General features: G+C 49.0%; 1 protein-coding gene and 1 long non-coding RNA gene across 6 annotated transcripts; one reads left to right on the top strand and one right to left on the bottom strand.

The window, feature by feature from the left end:
• Window positions 1-2,405: 2,405 nt before the first annotated feature.
• LOC308626579 lies at window positions 2,406-6,166 on the bottom strand. The gene is made up of 4 exons (XR_014017268.1): window positions 6,039-6,166; window positions 5,155-5,212; window positions 3,525-3,612; window positions 2,406-2,724 (listed from the first exon to the last, which is right to left on the bottom strand). It is a non-coding gene; the product is annotated as an uncharacterized lncRNA (long non-coding RNA).
• A 76-nt stretch (window positions 6,167-6,242) lies between these two features.
• Window positions 6,243-20,196, top strand: TCHP (trichoplein keratin filament binding). 5 transcript variants are annotated; one of them, XM_081251795.1, is made up of 14 exons: window positions 6,254-6,379; window positions 6,588-6,909; window positions 7,700-7,893; window positions 8,683-8,893; window positions 9,504-9,560; window positions 10,933-11,001; window positions 11,687-11,860; window positions 12,701-12,813; window positions 12,998-13,064; window positions 14,186-14,358; window positions 15,203-15,284; window positions 16,651-16,836; window positions 17,422-17,565; window positions 18,612-20,196. In XM_081251795.1, exons 3-14 carry the CDS (start codon window positions 7,700-7,702, stop codon window positions 18,642-18,644), a joined length of 1,503 nt encoding a protein of 500 aa, XP_081107921.1. In that variant the 5' UTR covers window positions 6,254-6,379; window positions 6,588-6,909; the 3' UTR covers window positions 18,645-20,196. The 5 variants fall into 5 exon arrangements, with proteins under 5 accessions (XP_081107919.1, XP_081107921.1, XP_081107920.1 ...); XM_081251794.1 differs by having other exon boundaries at window positions 6,588-6,918; XM_081251793.1 differs by lacking the exon at window positions 6,588-6,909 and having other exon boundaries at window positions 6,243-6,379.
• Window positions 20,197-21,788: the final 1,592 nt, after the last annotated feature.

Raw genomic sequence — 21,788 nt, 5'->3', positions numbered from 1 at the left:
GGTCCAGTGGCTTGTTCACAGTGTGGCTTCATGTGGAAGGAGAGGGGGAGCCGAGGAAGGCCCAAGGTTAAGCAGAGAAGGGAGTTGCCCGACACCACCCACCAGTCACCTTGAACTTAGGAAGTGGAGGCTCTCTGCCATCCAGGCATGGCCAGTGGATGCCCATGTTTGGGAAAGGCATGGAAAACACAGGACTGGCTTGAGGCCCCACCTCGGTGGACTGTGCCCAGATCTGACAGCCCAGCAGAATGGAACCGGCATGGGCTCTGGGGTGGTGAGATCTGACTTACACACCATACAGGCCAACCACGCTAAGCCTCAGTTTCCCCATCTGAAAAGTGGAGTTGCGATAACCCGTAATTCCTAGAGACACTGAGGACAAGGGGAAGTCACACAGGACAGTAGATGTTCAGTAAGCGCTAAGCAGGTGCTGGCCAAGTCTTCTCTTCTTTGCAGCTTCTGTTTCCACCTCCACATGCTGAGGCCACCAGCTGCTCTCACTAGAGACACTGGCTCTGCCACTTGCCGCATTTGGGCGTGACCTCTCCATCTCTGGGCCTCAGCCCTCCATATAAACGGAGGAATTTGGATGGGGTGAGCTCCACCACACTGGCCCAGGTGGTTTTCCAGCTGTGGTGACGTCAGATCCAGCAGGGGGAACTTGTCACAGAGATGTGTTTTGGGGCCTCACCCCACAGAGGGAGCTAGGGAAGAACCTCTGACATCCCTTCCCCAGCTGTTGTCATGGTCCAAGAATTACATTTTGATCCTAAAAGCAAGGGTCTCATACACCACCTGTTTTCTAGAAAGTGTGCCATTTGCACGTGGTGAGGCCTGTCTTCAGAAGTTCAGCCGTGGGAAAGGAAACCAGCCCGAGTGCTGAAAGATCAGAGTTAAAACAACCACGTTAATCCATGCCCCTGCCATACCGCCCGGAACAGCATTCTTTTGGAATTCTCTTGTGAATGTGGGCCACAGCTGACTGCCAACCTGCCTGGGGAAAGGAGTGTTTGAATAGTTATTTTGTTTTCTTGTGGTTTCTCTTGCCAATAATACATGGAAATATCCATACCCACAGTGTAATGTGTGCTGCAGAATGATGATGATGATGATTTATATTTCCATGACCTGATTTTTTACATTAAAAAGTTGAAACAGAAAAAAAAATCACACTTTGAGATGGTTGTACAATATTATGAATATACTTGATGCCACTGAATTGTACACTTAAAAATGGTTAAAATGTTGATTTTTATGTGTTTTTTATCCCCCAAAAAGTCATGTATTAAAACAAGAAGAATTGTACTTTGAGCAATGCTGCTCTAGAAAAGTCTGTGTATGGGAGTACTTCCTGCTGACTGAAAAATTATTTAAGCAACAAGACTCTATTTTACCTTCTAAAAAGGAATCCCATTGTATGTATAGATCACGTTTTCTGTATCTATTAACAACTCTGTACTGTACACATAAAGATTTTTTAAGAGGGTAGATCTCAGGTTGTATGCTGCTTTACCATAAAAAATAGTAAAAAGAAAAATCTTAAAAGAAAAAAAAAAGGAATCCCAAGCTATGGGGTGGGCGCCCCTTGGTGGGTTAATTCCGTATTTGACATCACCATCAAGGACCAGATTCTTCTGTTCCTGCCCTGCGAAGGTCACGGTCAGCTGTGTCAGGGGCTTCCTCCTGGAGAGGAGGGCCGCAGCAGTACCACAGGCCTCCCACAGACCCAGCAAAACCATCCCTACCCCCAGGAGATGTGCCCTTAAATGTAATTGGGCAGGACTGGGCCCCAAGCCCACTGCCAGCCCAGTCAAGGGCATGGCTCCATCATAGCTGACTTAGACAAATCAGGATTTACTCCTGAACCACACGCAGAGAGGAGTAGACATCCCACCCCAATCAGTGTGCAGCTCAAGCAGGGAAACTGGGAGAATGGCTATGTGTTTATCAACTGGTGGTGAGCAAATTAGTACAGGCAGATCTCGCTCTACTGTGCTTCACAGATACTGTGTTCTTTACAAATGGAAGGTTTGTGGCAACCCTGCGTCAAGCGAGCCTGTCGGTGTCATTTTTCCAACAGACTTTGCTCACTTCATGTCTCTGTGTCACCAAGACACTGGTAATTCTCACAATATTTCAAACTTTTCCATTATTATTATATTTGATATGGTCATCTGTGATCGGTGATCTGTTTTTTGTTTCTCGGGGTTTCATTTTTTGGCTGCACTTCGGCGAAGCATGTGGGATCTTAGTTCCCAACTAGGGATCGAACCTGCGCCCCCTGCATTGGAAGTGCAATCTTAACCACTGGACTGCCAGGGAAGTCCTCGATCGGTGATCTTTGATGAGAGTATTGCAAAAAGATCATGACATGCTAAGGCTCAGATGATGGTTGGCATTTTTTATCAATAAAGTTTTTATTTTATTTTATTTTATTTTATTTTATTTATTTTTTGGCTGTGTTGGGTTTCTTTGCTGCACGCCAGCTTTAGTTACGGCGAGCAGGGGCTACACTTCGTCGCAGTGCGTGGGCTCCTCATGGCGGTGGCTTCTCTTGTTGCGGAGCACGGGCTCTAGGCGTGTGGGCTTCAGTAGTTGTGGCTCGCGGGCTCAGCAGTTGTGGCTCTCGGGCTCTAGAGCGAAGGCTCAGTAGTTGTGGCACAAGGGCTTACTTTCTCCATGGCACATGGGATCTTCCCAGACCAGGGCTCGAACCTGTGTCCCCTGCGTTGACAGGCGGATTCTTAACCACTGCGCCACCACAGAAGTCCCAATAAAGTTTTTTTGTTTGTTTGTTTGTTTGTTTTGTGGTACGCGGGTCTCTCACTGTTGTGGCCTCTCCCATTGCGGAGCACAGGCTCCGGACAAGCAGGCTCAGCAGCCATGGCTCACGGGCCCAGCCGCTCCGCGGCATGTGGGATCTTCCCGGACAGGGGCACGAACCCGTGTCCCCTGCATCGGCAGGCGGACTCTCAACCACTGCGCCACCAGGGAAGCCCAATAAAGTATTTTTTAATTAAAGTGTGTGTATTGTTTGTTTAGACATAATGCTGTTGCACAATTAATAAACTACTGTATAGTGTAAATGTAACTTACATATGCATGGAAACTAAGAAATCTGTGTGACTCATTTTATTGTGGTATTTGCTTTACTGTGGGGGTCTGGAACTGAACCTGCAATATCTCCAAGGTCTGCCTGTAACAGTTTCTCAGCTCCTTCCCTTAGGAGAAAGGGAACTAAACCCAGCACTTGAGCAGGCGCTATGCAGAAAACTGTAGGCATTAGGGCAATTATAACACGAACAGGTATCACTTATCAAGTGCTAATCATGTGCCCAGCACTGGGTTGAGGCAGCTGTTAAACAAACCATCACTACTATCCCCATTTTACAGGTGAGAAAACTGAAGCTCAGAGATATGAAATAATTCAGTGCTAGTCAAACAGTCAAACAATTCAGTGCTAATAAAACACAAAGCTGGGGCTCTGAGAGGCAGCCCCATAGCCCCAGGGTCTTTGAGCTCACCTGTCTGCTTCTGCATCCTTGTCTTAGGGAGGGTGGGGAGCCCAGCTCAGGTATGAAGAGAGAAACCAGGATGGTTGATGTTGAAACGCTGTGAAAACCCAGTGTAGGCAAATGTGCCTTGGCATCGCCACCTGCTGATTAAGTGAGGGCATTGCATGGCCTCCAGCACTGTCACGTTTCAGCTAATAGGGAGCTGCTTCCATGTCATCATGCCACCTCCCCATTCCTGTTTTCTCCTCCCATGCCAGGACACCCAAAGACAAGTCCAAGAACAGCCCCAAGGAATGGTGCACTGGCCCAGGGCCCAGTGTGTGCAGCGTCCACCTCGATGGTTGCCTGCCAAGGCTTTCCCTCCTAGTCCCCTGTGGGCCGTAGTCATCAAACTGTCACTAAATATTTAATATTGCTGAACTCTTTATATGGCCCAGCTGGCCCATATCTGCTGGTCTCTTTTAAGAGCTACATCTGCAAGTCACAAGCTGCTGGAAAAGCAGACTGAAAAGAGATTTACAAGCTCTGGAGTTTGGGTGTAAATCCTGACTCTTGTTGCCCTTGCCATGTGACCTCAAGAGAGTTGCTTGAGATCTCAGAGTCTCAGTTTCCTCATCTGCAAAATGCAGGCAGGAACCTCACATGTTAGAGGGAAGCTTAAACAAGAAACTACATCTAAAAGCAACTGACACATGGTAGGTATTCAAACAGTGTTAGTCCCTTTATATCTTTCTTTTTGTTGTCTTTCAATACCATCTTTCCCTTTTTCTTATGGAGAAAAAGAAGGGACTCAAGTTGGGGGGAATCTACTCATTCATTCTAGACGAATATTTAAGTGCCTACACTGTGCCAGGCACTGGAGCCACAGCAGGGAAGGTAATGATCCCTACCCTCTTGGTGCTTCAGAGAGTGTTCAGGACCTGGAATCAGACAGAGCTGGGTTCAAGTCCTGGCTCTACCACCTACAAGCTGTGGTTCCTTGGGCGAGTGCCATCCCAGAAGAAGAGGCCCAGAGGCTATGGCCTGGGGCCTCAGGCTTCCAAGACCAGGCCAGTCAAGCCCTAGGCCCTAGATCCCAGTAGTGGAGCTTGTTTGGTCCTTTAAGGCCATTATACACATGAGGCAACTGAGGCCCAGAGAGTGGAAGGCCCTTGCCCAAGAGGCACAAAATCAGGACCTGAAGGCAAGTCTCCCACAACACAATTCACATGTTTCTAAAGTTCCTACCACACTCAAGGAGGCCCATCAACAAGTATTTATTTATTGGGCTCTTTTGTCGTGTGGGCAGCTCTGGCTGGGTTGATCAGAGTGGCTGGATGCTTCCCTTCTCCACTGGGTACACAATATGGAAGAGTGGCCATGACCTTGGCCAAAAGGGTTGGGACCAATCGGAGGCTAACCCTGGGGAATCTCATGCATGAGGCAGGGCAGATGCTGAGTAAACATGTGTCAAGTAAAGGGGGATGTGAGAGACAGTGCTCACCTAAGATGCTCACCTGAGCTCACCTGAGGTGCTCTGCTGCTGGGCCCTCTCCATTTAAACCTTCATTTCCTCTCACAAGGGCAACCCTAGAAAGCAGCCCTGATGGTATTCTTTTCAAAAGCTAAACTGAGGCACAGTAAAATTTTCAAGACTTACTGATTTGAATCAGGCAGCACCGAAGAAAAGGTGGTCAGGAGCGCTCTACCGGCAGAATCTAGGAGAGAGGTTTTTAGAAAGAAGATGTGAAGGCAAGGAAATCACTTGATTGGCTATCGCTTAAGGGGTTGCCTTGTTTGGGAATGCCTAGCTGGCTGTTGGTGATTGGTAAGTTTCATTTTCTCGGATTCGAGTGCATTGGCTCTGGCCTCGGTTTAGGTTGGCTTGCATAGGCTACGGAGGCATCAGAGCCTCCCCAGTCTCACGGCCTCCTTTTTCAATTACTTTAACATTCTCATTTCGCAGACGAAGACACTGAGGCACAGAGTGATGAAGTGACCTGTCCAAGACCACATGACTAGCGTGGTGGAGGTTGCAACAGAGGCCACACTGTTCAACCGGACATTATGCTGCATCCGGGAAAACAGAGAACGGAATAAAGGGAGAAAGGAATGAAGGAGGGAGTAAATGAAGACAAGAATGGGAAAATGAAAAGAGCATGAATCAAAGAGCGGATGTTTTTATTTTTTTAACGGAATAGTTGATACATAAGATAATACACATAACATCTGCGAGTTATAAAACACACTAAGAGAATGAACAGACTTGAACCCACCACTATCCTAAGACAATAGAAAGTTACCAATAACTCGTCTCTACCGACGCCAGCGGTTCTGCGAGCTGGCTGCACGTCGAAAGCACCTGGGGGGCTTAGACAACCACTGATACCCTCAGGGAGCTTGATGGGATTTGTCTGGAGTTTGGTTTGGACATCTGGATTTTTAAGAGCTCCCGAGATGATTCTCACGCGCAGCCAGGTTTGAGAACCACTGGCTTATAATCACCTCCCCTATCATATCCCTCTGATTTCCCCCCATCCTCACTTTCATCCTGAATTTGGTGTAGTGAATGGATTCTTTTCCTCTTTCCTTGCCTGTTTCCAGGACTAGCGACGTTTGCGATTGAGCTCCCGCCCATCACGCGGGGGCACCAGAGAAAAACACAGCCTTCTTTTTCCTCTCCGCGCGCCTAGTAATCGCGCTGCAGGAGGCTTGGCCCTCGCGGCGCTCCGTCGCCGACCCGTTGCCCCGGCAACAAGCGGGGAAACGGCCGGCGTAGGGGCAGCTCTGCCCGGGAGGGTCGCCGCGGGCCGGGCCGGGCTCGTTTGGGACATGCTGCAGCTGGGGCCGGGACAGCCTTCGAAAATCCCGGGGCGCAGAGAAACGTAAGTCGGGGGTTTGGGCTCGGCCGGGGGCCGGCTTTGGGGCCCGAACCCTCAGAGCCCCGCTGCAGTCAGCCCCGCGCTGGCGGGAAGTGCGCCCGCCGTCGCGGGACGCGATCGCGGGGAGCCCGGGGGTTCGGCTTCCCGTTCTCACTCTGCTCCCCGCGCGCTCTGGGTCCGACACTTTCCTCTGTAACCGCTTTTGTTACAGGGATGCGACTTTTTCAGGGAGCAGCCCAGCTTGTTGGTGGCAGACCCGGGACCGGAATCTTAAGTTTTCTGACTCCTGGTGCAAAGATTTATCCGCGGGCGGCTCACAGGGCAAGGAAAAAAGTTTGTCAAGCCTGCCACAGTCTGAAGACAGATCATAAACTGGCAGCCTCAGGCTAAACTCGGCCCATACACGCAGATCATTTTCCTTCGGGATCGGAGGACTCTGAGTTTGCTTATTCAACAGAAGCTCCTTAAGCATTGTCACAGCCAAGCACTGTGTAGACCCTGCACATAGGGCAGCTTTTGGACCAGGGGAAAAGGTGTCCGGAGTGAGACTGGTTCTGCTTTCAAGTCTCCAGTTGTGTCCCCAGATTGCTCCTTGACCCATGCAAATTGATTCCTCTCTCTGGGTGGTGGTTTCTCCATCCGTAAGATGAGGGATCTCCCTCCATGCTAATCCAGAACACTTCCAGATGTGACACCTGGATTGGGCCACTCTCTGCGGGTTGCCGAAGCCAGGGCATGTTGGTCCCAACAGGCAGCCTCTTGCAGTCTACAGAGCCCGGGCCCTCATCTCAGACTAACATGAATTAGGATCCCAGCTCTTTTATAAATTTCCTCCACTTCCTGGTTTTGTGATCTTGAGCAAGTCATTTTACCTCTTTGAACTTAAGTTTTCTCACCTGCCAAAAAATGGGGCCATAGTAGCAATGAAAAAGATCGTATATGTCAAGGGCTTGGCACACACAAGTATTCCTTAAATTATTATCTATGTTACCTTAGGGAGAGCATAGAAGTCCCCAGTGTGCTTGTCCGGTGTTGCCAGGACTGGTTCTCTGTCTCTGTCTGCAGTGCCCTTCATGATGTCTGGCTCACAGCACGGTGCAGTCCACGCTTATTTAAGTAGATGATTTGCAGCCCTGATGACAAGTCATTTTTAAAATGCTGGTGCCTGGGGGCCTACACTAAGACTTTTTGATTTAACTGGTCTGGAGTGGGGCCCAGGCTCTACTAGGTGATTCCAGTGTTCAGCCAAGGGGTGAGGATCACGCATTAAAGGGATGAGGGGTTGCAGCAGGCTCATATTCTTACCACTGCTGTTCTCCTCAGATGGCACTCCCCACGCTGCCCTCCTCCTGGTGCAGCCGGAGGCTCCCGGATCAGCAGGCTGCACGACAGCGACACCGGGAGCAGGAGGCCCAGCTCCGGCAGCAGTGGGATCAGAACAGCCGCTACTTCAAGGTGTCTGACATCTGCAGCTCCAAACAGGCAGAATGGAGCTCCAAGGCCTCCTACCAGAGGAGGTAATTGTGTGGTGACCACCATCGGTTAGGGTTGAGGGCCACTTGCTGTCAGGAGATGTGACCTTAAGGACCTGGGGGAGTGTGGCTGGACAGCATGGATTACCTGCACAGTGATGTCTTCCCAACTGTAAATTGAAAAAAAATCATCAGTGAAGTGACACAGTTGCACTGAAAAAGATAAAATGATGAGAAATGTATGTAGAATGTGGAAGTCTCCTTTGTAACCCCATACCCCCAGGAGAGAACCACAATGAATTGTCTGGTGCGTATCCTCCCATACTCTTTTCCATTTGTGTTTGTGTGTAAATATATATACACACATACACCCATCTTCTGTAGAAATACGTGTAAAAACATTGAAGTTAAAAGCATAGGTTTTGGAGTCAGACAGACCTAGATAGAAACCCTGACTGTGTCACCTGCTGTATGAATGAGCTCAGTTTCCTCATCAGTGATGTGGGGCTAAAACAGAACCTACTTTATAGGATTTATGTGATGATTAAAATAAAACCGTTCAGGTATGTAGTACCTGGTACACGGTAACTGCTCAAATAATATTAGCTGGTACTGTTAACACGTGCATATATAAGCCCATTATACATTTTCTTCTTGCAAAAACAAGATTCTATTATGCGTAGTGGTTCTGTCACCTCTGTTCACTTTGGCTGGAAGAAACCTTCCCGGGTCACCACATTCTGTCTGCCTCAGCCTCTGTCACCCACACAACCAGCCACGTGTTCCCTGTGCGGCTGTAGCACATCTGGCTGATGGTGGCTCCTTCTTACCCAGCATGCACGCCTACCAGCGGGAGAAGATGAAGGAGGAGGGGAGGAAGTGTCTGGAGGCCCGACGGCAGAGACTCAGGCAGCTTCTGGTGGAGGAGCAGGACCTGCTGGCCAGAGAACTGGAGGAGCTGAGGCTGAGCATGAACCTGAGGGAAAGAAGAATCCGGGAGCAGCACGGCAATCTGAAGTCAGCCCGAGAGGAGCAAAGGAAACTGGTAAGTAGCTTTTTAGGAGGCTGCAGAGCGGGAGTCCCCAGCCTGTCAGTGATGCCACATGGGGTCCCCTCGGGGGCTCTGACCTGTTGAGACGGCAGTTCACTCCAGAGCCAGTCGGGAAAAGTGCTTACTGTGAGTTGTTCTTTATGTGTGTTTTCTATGAGTCATCTCTATTCTCTTTGGCCCCTTAATCATTACATCTGAGTCCTTTATCTTTATTCTAGTTCTCTGGTCCCACAAAGGGCTGGGAGTGGTATATTTTATCTTCCAAAGTAGTTGTGTGCAATGGTGATCCCCAAAACTCTGTTTTAAAGCCTGTTGTATATTTTGAAACAGATCTTTAATATCTAGGACCCATCTGTAGCATCAGATTTGGGCCCCCTTTTGTCACCATTATAAGAGTCATTTGTCAGCACTGCGTGTTTCCAGTCAGGTGTCTGGCTCCCAGCGCCGTGGGTGTGAGGCATGTGGGAGGTCTGAAGGGCAGGCACAGGGCTGGCGTGCCAGTGGAGGAGCTCTTAGCCTGAGCTGACTTCTATTGTGGGTTATCCAAAATGTGGACAGATTGGAAAAGTGACGTCAGGCTTCCCTCTTTGTGTTTTCTTGACAGCTTGCTGAACAGCTTTTGTATGAACACTGGAAAAAGAACAACCCCAAACTTCGAGAGGTGAAAACCAAGGAGATCCTTCTGTTGGTTTGCCTAAGTAGATGAAGTCACGTTTCCCGTCTTGTTTTTAAGCTTGCATCTTGTGCTGGGGTGAAACAGAGATCACTCCAGCCACCTTGAAAAGAAGCCCCACACAGAAGACCTGGTTCATTTGGTTAACAGCTACAAGTGGCTGTGAGGTTGGGACGTCTGATAGGGACGGGGGACCCCAAGGGCAGAGGCTGGGTAGGCAGAAGGGGCCACCTTGGACGGCCTCATACGGTCTTCCCCTGGAAGTGCTGGGGAGCGCCTGCGTGATTTTAAGCAGGGGTGCAACAGGGTCCCAGCTGCATTTTGGGGAGCAGCAGCTTTGGCAGTAATGTCGAGGTGGGCGGGAAGGGGTGATGTCAATTGAGGTGTTGCTGCCGCAGCCCAGGCAAGTGATGGTGAAGGTCAGAACTGGGGTGGCAGGAGAAAGGGGGACAAATCCACAGGCTTCGGGGCAAGGAGAGAGCGGGGCGTCTTGGCTGGGGTGACATTATTCAGCAGAGATTGGGCTAGAGGGAGAGAATCCCATGAAGGATATAATTAATTAATTTCAGTTTATAGTTTGTGTATACACTTGGTGTGTTAATTTGTGTACTCATAACTTCATGTAGAAATTGCCAGTCACAAGTAATAGAGCATCTGGCTGCTCTGGAGTGTTGTGCGGTTAGCTCTAAACCTGGGAGGACTCCTCTCCCCAGCCATTTGTAGATTTCAGTGGCTCCTCCAAAGTCATGTACTCAGATGTTTATTCAGAACATTCAAGTTAGTTGCAAATGTTTACATGTGTGAGTTGAGGAAGAAATTAAAAACTTTTATAAACAATTTCCCAAACAAAAGCTTTTGGACAGTGGTACAATTCATTTTCTGATCCAAAAGATTGCTTAAACCCAAATCTCTTATTAATTACCCCAATTTGTTGCATCTATTGATACAGGTAGTGCATGTTTTTACAGCTGCTCTTTCACAGAAGGAGTACTGGGGAGCCAGGCCAAAGGTTGAGTCTGTTCCTCATCCAGCTTCTGCCCTGGGGCCTGGCAGGCTTTAGACCTACCAGGGTGGCCTTTGAGATTAGATTTCCATTTCAGTGTCTGCTGACCTGTTCCCGCTCAGCCCCAAGGGTACTGGAAGAAAAGTTTGTTACTTTTTTCCAATTCTTGACATGGTTTAGAATTGATTGGTCCTTTGGTTTTCTAATTGACTTGCATTCAGACCGTATATGTTGGGGTCACCATGCACTTCCTTATAAGACACCTGGCCACATTCCAGGCCATGACACTGTACTCGGCAGTGAATGTGTGTCCAATGAATCAGTGAGGAAGTTTATTCTCTGCCTTCTCGTCCTCAGATTGAATTGGAACTTCACAAGAAACATGTGATAAACTCTTGGGAAACACAGAAAGAGGAAAAAAAACAGGTGTGGTATGTGTTGGGAGACTGTCTCCATGTCTTTAAATTTGTTTCTTGTTTTCAACGTTAATGACTCCAATACAGGAATAGACTTTTTCTCGGTTTACTTAACACATGTTAAAACTGAATGTTTGCTGCTCTTATGCAGACAAGAATCCTACGTGATCACTCCCAGGGGCAGAATAAGACAAGGCGTCCAGGGCTGGTTGATGGTAGATGCAACATGCATCCTTAAAGGTTGTTTCTGTTGCAGCACCCTCTTTTGATCTAATTTACGTCATAAACTCTCAACCTTCGTTTATAGCAGCAACTCTGGGGATAAAAGTCCACACCTCCGTGGACCCATTGCTTCACCTCTGGGTTCATTTTGGAAAGTGTTTTGTTGACTTGTGGAAGGGAAGGAACCCTGGTGTTCTTGAGCCCCTCCTCTGTACCAGGCACTGTGCTGAGAGCCTCCCCAGCTTCGTCTCTGAGGGCAGCACCACTCCCATGGTTCCCACAGTGAGAATCGAGCCCAGGAAGATGCACCTTTGCCTGGGCCACACAGCTGATAAGTGCGTGGCCTCCTCGGGTACAGACATGTTGGAATGAGGAACGGGGCTCTGAGGCCTGCTGACCGGTGGTGGGCAGCTGGGTCTTTGCCAGCTCCATGCTACAGACACTGACCCCCGGGTCCCTTTGGCTCCATGCAGCAAGAAGCCGCCGAAGAGGAAAAGGAAAAACGGTATGAAAATGAATATGAAACGGCCCGACGGGAAGCGCTGGAACGGATGAAAGCAGAAGAGGAGAGGAGGCAACTGGAGGGTAAACTGCAGGCAGACGCCCTGCGCCAGCAGATGGAGGAGCTGAAGGTGAAGGAGATGGAGGTGAGGGCGAGCCCTGGCTCCAGGGCCTCCTCGCTTGCAGCTCCTTGTTGTTAGGAAACGGGCGTTTAAAAAGCTGCACTGAACAGAGACCATATCCGGGGTGGGGGGCGATTCTAAGAAGGGAAACAATGCTGGGCTCTCCTTCTGACACGTGCTCCCACCTGTGGTTCTTTCTGTGCCCAGATTCTAGAGTGTCAACCGTCAGGAGATAACACGCGTCCCCTCCGACGTGTGTAGAGAGGCCTGCTGTCCGAGAGCCTCCCGAGAACCTGGATTTCAAGTGCTCTTAGTAGACGTGACTTAGTCTGATGATCCAGCACACAGCTCTCGCGGGAGACTAGCAGTTTGGGGGTCTCAAGGCACAAACCATGAGGATCTTTGGTCCAGGAAGCTGTTTTGAGAATACTGTGCACTGTCGCTCTGAGGGGCTGGATCTTCTCATTCAGGCGAGGGGAGCACTCCCCCCCTTCCCCAGGCCAGAATGATTCAAGAACTAGATCCTTTGTGCCCACTATGTATTCTAAGTGCCGAGCACTGGGCTGGCTGCTAGGGATACAGCTGGGAGCTGTGTCAGGTCAGGGAGACAGATGTTTAGTTACAATAGGCTTGGACAGTGCAGGGCCCTGTGGGAGCACGGGGCAGGGGTTCATCCTTGTTGGCAGGGTTGGGTAGGCCCAGAAGATGAATGAGTGAGCTGGGCCAAGGGGCTCAGAGCCCCGGAGGTGGAAGGGGATCCTGGCACCAGGTGGCCAGGCCACCCTTGTTGCGTCCTGTCTGCTGAGGGATGAAGGAACTCTGATTCTCACACGCTTACCTGGGTTTACCGTCTTGTACCCATAGGCCGCCAAACTAAAGAAGGAGCAGGAGAATCTGCTGAAGCAGCGCTGGGAGCTGGAGAGGCTGGAGGAAGAGCGGAAGCAGATGGCAGCCTCGTGGCAGAAGGCAGAGCTGGGGTGCGTGTGAGAAGGACCCCCAACCCCTCGCCTGCCTTCCCCAAGCGGGCGAGCCTCTCACTTTCTCAGACGTGCACTGGTAACCCTGAAACCGAACGGGATACAATCTGCAGAACGCAGCTGTCTAACCTCTGCTTAATTCTTTAGGAAACACTGAAGGCAACCCATATTTTCTCATTTCTAGACGCTTTTTGAGACATCAGTATAACGTGCAGCTCAACAGACGTACACAGCAGATCCAAGAGGAACTGGTAAATCTGAAGGGACAGCCTGGCGTTTCTTTCACTTTCTTTTGAAAAGCATGTTTTCCATTGCTTAGTAATGGGTGCGTTCTCATAAGAAAACACCAAGTGAGATCCCCCCTTGACCAGCAGCCCCTGCAATCCCTGCCCCTCCCAGAGGTGTCTGTTTGGGTGTACATCTTTCTAGATATGCAGTTGACCCCTGAACCACGTGGGGGTTGGGGTGCTGACCCCCACGGAGTTGAAAACCCGTGTACTGCTCTCTCTGCCTCAAAAACAAAGGAATTGATAAATGACCCACTGAAGGGCAGGAAGCTAAAACAGTTTGGTTAGAATCAGGACTCAAACCCTAGTTCCTTTCAGTCTATGTACTGTACTCTCTAGTCAAACACTTTTCCCACACTTAGTTAATTTAAAGATCTGTAAAATAAAAATACAAGTAGTATATTTATTGAAAAAAATCTGTGTGTAAGTGGACTCACACAGTTCAAACCCATGTTGTTCAGGAATCAACTGTATTTACATACACACACATACAGGGAAGTGGTGAGTTTGGGGGGCTTTCAGTTTCATTTTAAAATGTACTTGAAGTGGCATTGCACAGCACAGTACTTAAGAGTACACCTCAGGCTTCTAGACCAGTGTTCTTAGACTGAGCCTGTTCTTTCTGACTAGCTGCTCGGTATTCCTGGCAAGTATTTTGATGGGCTCCCTCACTGAGACCGGACAGGAGAGTTGCTCTCCCACCCCAGTCGGCTTTCCTCTTACGGAACAGCTGCAGTGAGCACTTTGTGCATGTATCTCTGCGCATTTGTGTCTCTGTAGCTTATATCCCGTGAAGTGGAATTGCTGGCGAATTGTGTTTTAAAAAGCTGTGCTACCAGATGTGTCCGAGGGCAGAGATGTGGATGTGGTGGCAGAGGGTCTCTCCCTGTGGGCAGAGAAAAGCTCCTGGGCCTCTGTGGCGTCTAAACCATCCCTACGTGATCACACCCTGCCTGCTCTGGAAACAGCCCATGTCTTCCCAGAACGCCTGCTTTCAGTGCTGAGGGGCTGGCTGGCGGAGCTGAGGCTGTTGCTACTGCAGGGCTGGGCACCGCGCCCACTGCGCTTCCTCGTCCTTCCTCTAGGAGGCAGACAGGCGCATCCTGCAGGCGCTGCTGGAGGAGGAGGACGAGAACCAGCGCGTGCACCTGGCCCGGAGGGAGCAGGCCCAGGCCGACGTGGCCTGGATGAAGCAGGTCATCGAGGAGCAGCTGCAAGTGGAGAGGGCGCGGGAGGCGGAGCTGCAGATGCTGTTGAGGTGAGAGGTGGCATCCCGGCCCCTACCTGGGCCTCGATCCCCACAGGTCAGCAGGTCACCATGAGGGTTGTCTGCTGCTGCTGAAACTCCCATCCTTGTCCCTCTGTCCATCGTTCGTGAGGAGCACATCTTTGCTAACGGACCTGCTTGTGGGGTGCTTCCCTCGGGTTATTTAAGGTGGAAGCCGTTAGGGTTTAGAGTAAGGATCTGTTCAGCTGAGATCTTGGAAACTTGAAAGGAAATGGTTATAAATTATGGAGACGTTGAATGCTTCTTAGGTCTATATGAATGGGTCTGGATCCTAAAACTTAATCTGGTAGATTGAAGTACTGGAGTAACAGGTAACGCTCACTGAGCACTTACCGTGCGCCAGACACTGCGCTAAATGCTCTACGGTCCTCCTCCTGTTTAATCCTGACATCCAGCCCAGTGCTGGGGTCACAGAGTACTTGGGTCACGGGGAGTCGAGGCAGTCACTCACTTGCCACAGGGCGAGCTAGAGTGACCGCAGGAACATGGTGACAGAGCTCAGGCACCGGCGTGCCCCTCCTCTTCTCCAGCCCCGATGGTTTCATTCACTTCAGTGTTTAAATGTCCTGGATGCATGTCTTCACCAGTGCTTTCTGTAAGGAGATGGAGTGTTAAAAAAGGGAATTTAAAGTACTTACGATAGTAATACTTTCTGTGGTTGTCCTTCCCTGTAATCTGCTGAAAGTTTATTTGGAGGTCGGCTGCACAGAAGGTGTGTGCTACCTGGTGCCTTGGAGCGCTGTTGGTTCTTTGGTTCTCTTCTACCACTGGTGGTGGTAAGGATCCAGCTGTCATCCTCTCTGTGTCTCCCTAGGGAGGAGGCTAAGGAAATGTGGGAAAAGAGAGAGGCAGAGTGGGCCCGCGAGAGGAGTGCTCGACACCGGCTGATGAGCGAGGTAATCTGGGAATGGGCGTAGGTGGCCGGGCGGGTGTCTGGGGTTGGTGACCACGTGCTGACCCTGCCAAATGTTCTGGGAACAGAGTCCCCTCTGGGCATTTTCAGTGGACTTTCAATATCATTATAAAAGTAATATACGCTTACTAGGGAAAAATTCAGTACGGAAAAGTAAAAAAACAGTCACCATCTACATCATCTACACAGCCACTATTTATTTCCTTCTACGCTTCTGTTTCTATGGATAATGTTTTCTCTACATATTATACTGAGCTATTTGATTTCGATCATTTTATTATACTATTATATCTTCTTTGTAAATGTCATTTTGATGGCTGTGTAATATATCTTGTGGGTATACAGTAGTTTGTTTTTCCGTTTCCTTTTGTGGATCCATTTTTTTCCTGAATTTGAGCTGTTATATATTACTGCAGTGAACATCTTGGTGCAGAAGCCTTTTCCACATTTAGGATTTTTTTCTTGGAGTGCAAAACCACAAGTAGACTAAGGAACATGACTGTTTTATTTGTCATATATAAGTAGTGCATTATAAGACACACCCCAATTTCAGGAAATCTTTCGGGGGAAAAAAGGTCTTTATTATCCATGTATTGGAAGTTATCTAAAAGTGGTTTAAAATGGAAATTATATTCTGTGCATGCCAGCATGCTACATTTTAGAACCCATGGGAAATCCGGTCTCAACTGGTGCTTTTTTACTTTTGTGAACACCAGATATTCTCCAGCATCTTTTTATTTTTTTCCCCCACTTAAAATGTTTCTCCTCATTGTGGCCACTTTACATGTCCCCCCCAGAGAGCATGACTGCTGGGTATGGCAGGTGGCTTCCTGCTGTTCCTGGTTCCCAAGTCCTGACCATCATCTGGACATAATCCTGCTCTGGCCAAGAATCAAACACAGCAGGTTTCTGCTGCTTTGAGCAGTAAATTTAAATCCACAAGGTTGGTGGGATGACCCAGACTCTGCCTCTGGCCATCTATGTGGCTTGTGATTTCTTACTTTTTCTAGAACTCACTGATAGGGAGTGAGAGTCACCTTGTTGCTATGTGTCTGTGTCCTGGGGACGGAGCTCCATCCCTGCCTGCTTTATCTCTTTGGTGCTCAGCTGTCTCCATACGCACAGTTCACGTGCACTCTGTGTGCGATGGGGACGCGTGGGAAACGTGGCCGATTGTTTGGACTGATCCCGTAGTCTGGGCTTGCCTTCATCCTGGTGTATTTGGGCCTGAGGCTGAGGATTAGGCTGGGTCTCCATGTAGCTGCAGCTGCAGACTGTCCATGGCTGATAGAACAGGCATCTGTTAAAGTCTAACCAAAATCTTCCCTCTTCCTTTCCACTGAGGTTAGGTTCTGACAGGGAGACAACAACAAATACAGGAAAAGATTGAACAAAACCGACGGGAGCAAGAGGAATCCCTGAGACACAGAGAGCAACTTATTCGAGATCTTGAGGAGGCAAGGGAGTCAGCCCATCGTGAGAAAGAGGAGAGCGAAGAACTGAAATCGGCCAGGAAGCAGGAGCTGGAAGCCCAGGTGGGGCTGAGCCCTGGGATGAACGCACGGGCAGCAGGCCCTGCTGAGGTTCCTGCGCCATCATGGCACAGGGTTCAGGGACCCTTGACTTATTTCCACAGCCTGGCCTGGACCTTGTCCAGGAAGCCCACGTTTGGGAGCTCAGAGCATCCCTTTTCATTTCCCGCTGGAACCCTGACCCTCCTGGTTGTAGCTCCAGCCCCGCTCTGGGTCCTCCGTCTCCTGTGGGAACAAGGCTGCTGTTACCGTTCCTTGCTTCTTTCCTGGCTGCATCTGCAAGCACCTGGCTCACTGGCCACAAGTCTCTTTTTATTCGATTCAGTACCTAATAGTTAACACAGAAGGATCTTCCCAACACGTGGCTACATCCAGAGCTTTTTACAAGGTGCATTTTACCACACACGTAACCTCTCCAGTAGCACCACGGTACTGTTCAGTACCATGAACGTCCTTCCCATGAGGGCACTTGCACCACTAGTGCTGAGCGCTGATGCTCCTGCGGGGGGACCTGAGCCAGTCCCTCTGGAGCAGAGGCAGGGTTCTGCCCTGTGGCCTGTCCCGGGTGACTTTGCTCTTGGTGCCCAGGTTGCAGAGCGCCAGCTGCAGGCGTGGGAAGCGGACCAGCAGGAAGAGGAGGAGGAAGAAGAGGCGAGGCAGGCAGAGCAGCTCACAGATGCCCTGCTGCGGCAGGAGGCGAAGATGATGGCCGAGCAGGGCTACCGGCCCAAGGTAGGGAGCCGCAGGGGACGGCGCTACTGCTGTGCTGCTCAGCCTGGCCCTGCTCTCCCAGGCTTGCTCACAGCCCAGGGCGCAGGGCTGCTTCCCAGCAGCTCAGATTCTTCCCTGCTCCTCTTCTTGTGTGTTTCTTCCTTTCTCGACTGGTAGGGAACCTTGACACAGCGTCTGTTTCAGTCCTTCATTGGGCCTCAAACAGCCCTTGTGGCGACTTTGCTCTGGCTCCTGCCGCTGCAGCCCAAGGACTGAGGTCCTGACGGCTAAGCTGCATGCCTGGCCACCCTGTTCGGGAGAGAGTACAATCCAAGAAGAGCTTTGGCGTGGCTGGTGAGAGGTGAAGGCACAGTGGTGCTGGGTCCTAACTGTCCAGACAGCAGAGCCCAGCTGACCGGGGTGACCAGGGGCTTGTTTCCCTTCCTCTCCTGCCCTCGGCACCTGCGGTTGCCCCCTCCCTGTCATCTGATCCTCTCCTTCCTTCTTTCCCTGCCTCACGAACTACTTGAGTGACCCCCGATGCGGGGCATCGGGGGATCACAGAGAAGCAGAGGCCGTCACCCCTGCTTCAAGGGCGCTGATGACTAAAGCACCCAGGAACTGACTGAGGGCTCAGCAGGCGTGCCGCCTTTGTCCCTCCTTTAGCAGGGCCACTCTGGCGCTCTAACAGAGAGGCCAGCTCCTCTGTGGTCAGAAACTCTGGGAAGCTGATGAAACAGAGCAGGTGCCACAGCTGCTGCAGAACGTCAGTGTCCTAACTGGCCGGGGATCTCAAGGTGCAGGGAACAGCATTTTCTAAACTTACTCCATCATGGATCAGTGAGTGTCTCAGATCGAGGTCTCAAAGAGCCATGTGAAACGTTACTTAGGGCTGGTACCTAAAACAAAAGAGGGCCTCATTTAGGGCCTAGGGTCGAAGACTTTTCAGCTATAAATGAAAACGGCCATTTATACTGTGCTTGTAGCTCTTTCTTAAAATGAGATTAATTTCCAGCGCCCCAGAGACTGCTGACCTAATCAGTCTTATGTTTTCTTTCTCTTCTCAGCCTTGCGGACATCCCAGAATCGCTTGGAACTGACTCTGTTGGTACTGTAAGCACAGAGAGCAAGGCTGGTGAGGCCTCTGACATGCAGCCGCCAGACCGTTTTACGTGTTCTGTTCCAGCGATCGGGTCACTGTAAAATAGTTCAGTGGGCCTGTTCAGTTCCACAATTAAACAGAGAGAGGGTCTGGTGAGACGCTAGGCTGTGCTGGATTTGCAGCGTGCAGCAGGAGGCCCTTTCCTGCCTTTCAGGGGCTTCATAGTTAACACGTTGACAGTGCTATCACAGTCTTGTAATAAATACGCTGATAAACACTGTAGATTCTAAACCAGTGCTAGGAGTTACACGTTGTGTTCCATGACAGGATACATGGTTTCCTGTTGTCTCACCCCTAATTGTCAACCTCCAGTGAGGACTCCAACTAGAGATAGAGAAGTTTTTCAGTTTTTAAAATTGCCATTTAAATTTAACTATTCTATTGAAAACAAATTTGTGGGTCTTGGTACAGTTTATTAATTTCAGGATTTATTAATTTAGTTGTCCCCAAAGGATCACGTCTTGTTTTATGGAAGAAAAGAACTATGAACCCTGAGACAGTCTGATGTCATCCATGGATGCTTTCCAAAAAGGTGGTGATAAATGAGTCTTTCCTCCTTGAAGAAGCATTTTGGTAGAATTTCCATAGAGCATTGCATGGGGGCAGGGGGCGATGATCCCAATGTGTATGTAACTGAGCCTCGAAAAGGGACCTCGGAGGGGCTTCCCTGGTGGCGCAGTGGTTGAGAGTCTGCCTGCCGATGCAGGGGACACGGGTTCATGCCCCGGTCTGGGAAGATCCCACATGCCGCGGAGCGGCTGGGCCCGTGAGCCATGGCCGCTGAGCCTGCACGTCCGGAGCCTGTGCTCCGCAACGGGAGAGGCCACAACAGTGAGAGGCCCGCGTACTGCAAAAAAAAAAAAAAAAAAAAAAAAAAGGGGGGGACCTCAGAAGGTCACCTGGTTGGCTAACCTTTTGGCATGACACCTTGGACCTCTAGTGTCTTGGGAAGGGCTCAGCTATATGCAGCCTTCTGGGATTTATGTGCCCAGAGGAAGGGGCACTGAACCTGAAAAAACGAAATCAGACTCAACCACAGATCGGCCAAAAATCTGTCTTCCCACTGTTCTATCAATGTGACATAGTCCTAGATTTATCTCCAAATAGCTGTAAGTTCCTTGCAGTAATAATCGTATCTTTATGACTTGTATTTTTTTCATGTTCCTCCTCTGAGGTTCCAGTTTTCATTATATTGTGTTCAAGATTCCATATCTCAGTAAATTACAGCTAATTACAGGGCTGGGTTCCAGGTTATTAAAACAGAGTTTATTAAAAAATCCCGAGTCTAAGGGCTGCATTGCCTTTCACTTCCATTGTGCTGTAAAAACAAATTGAGCTGCGAACTGCATCCTTAATCTGTTTTTCACTTCCTTGTCTTACATTTCTTTGGCTATGATCCCCTGAGCACCACTTTCATTATGTGTGCTCATATTTACTTCCCTTCTTTCAGATGTTCATTAATTGTGAAATAAAGTTCTGGTTTGACAGCATTGCTTCCAAGCTTTGTCATTGTTGCTTTTATTAATTGCTGAAAAGTGGGTTGTACAGAATGATAGGTTTTTACTGATTTAATCCACATCTCTTACAGGTTTGAGTATTTTCTATGGTCACATTTTCTAGGTTATATTCATTTTTCTTGTGAAAGTGGTATTGTCTCTCATTTCCATTGGAGCCTCTTCTAAGTAGACTACAGGGAATTATCAGCAGTCATACATTGTCCAAGCTCCAGGACAGAATCGATGTGGACAGAATTTTTTTTTTTTCCGCCACGCCACACGGCTTGTGGGATCTTAGTTCCCCGACCAGGGATTGAACCCGGGCCCTCAGCAGTGAAAGCATAGACTCCTAATCACTGGACCACCAGGGAATTCCCCCAGATTATCTGTCTTTTTGTTTTTTTGGCCACGCTGCATGGCTTGCAGGTTTACCGAATATTTTTTATTTCTTTGAGTTTTTTGTTTTTGAAGCCTGGCAGGAATCTTATTAGCATTAAAAATTACATTATACTGGTTCTACACCTAATATATTTAAATGTTTCCTCTCTAAACTGGGCCTCAATCTTTGTTTCCAGATTTAGAGATTCCACTGTCTTACTGTTTCTGGCATAGCACATACTCTTCTTAGCTCTTATCTATTGATTGTGTTGTAGCTATATACATACACATATATCGGTTTTATTGTTTTAAGCACCTTTTTCTACTTACTGTAAAATTAATGATTTATAGATCATTCTATAGCAGATTCTTCTACAAGGTTCAATTCCTTTGGAACAACAGATGGTGTTGAAGCCATTCCTAACATGTTCTGTGTGTAAACGATTCTCACTCTTTTTGCTCCCTCAGCACATATCCTATTTAGGGTGGATGCTCTGCGAGGCCTGGGGAAGTTAAAAAGCTGAACAAGAACAGGCACACGAATCGAACAAGTGCGTGGATAAGCAGGAGTCACTGGCGGGCACAGAGCCAGTTGTAACTCGTGGGACTGAAGGAACCATGTGTGCCATAAATATATTCAGTATATCCACATTTCCTTATGAATATAATGAGTATTTTTTCACAATCTGGGTTTTTAGGTAGTTTTCAGTCTTCATAAAATATAAAGCATCATTATAATGCCTTCAAAAGCATTAACGTTAGCAGTGCCTGCTGACCTTACCAAACTTCAGCCGTGAAGCCACATGGAATTTTATTTTAGGGAGTTTGACATTGTCATGTCTTCATTTTAGAGGGTTATTTACTTTCTGACTTAATGTTATGATCACTCAGAAGTTCTAAAAGGTAGAAAAAAAATCTACCTCAAAGGATATAAGCATGTGATTTTTTAATTTTTTTTTTTTTTGCAGTACGCAGGCCTCTCACTGCTGTGGCCTCTCCCGTTGTGGAGCACAGGCTCTGGACGCGCAGGCTCAGCGGCCATGGCTCACGGGCCCAGCCGCTCTGCAGCATGTGGGATCTTCCCGGACCGGGGCACGAACCCGTGTCGCCCGCATTGGCAGGCGGACTCTCAACCACTGTGCCACCAGGGAAGCCCTAAGTTAATTTTTTATTAAGACTTTATACATAAGTATTTCATTTTTGGGGTG

The sequence above is a fragment of the Mesoplodon bidens genome, assembly GCF_964165515.1.
Source record: "Mesoplodon bidens genome assembly, chromosome: 13".
NCBI classification, from domain to species: Eukaryota; Metazoa; Chordata; class Mammalia; order Artiodactyla; family Ziphiidae; genus Mesoplodon; species Mesoplodon bidens.
The sequence above is the reverse complement of the archived record's forward strand: the minus strand, read 5'-3'. Positions and strand labels throughout refer to the sequence as shown.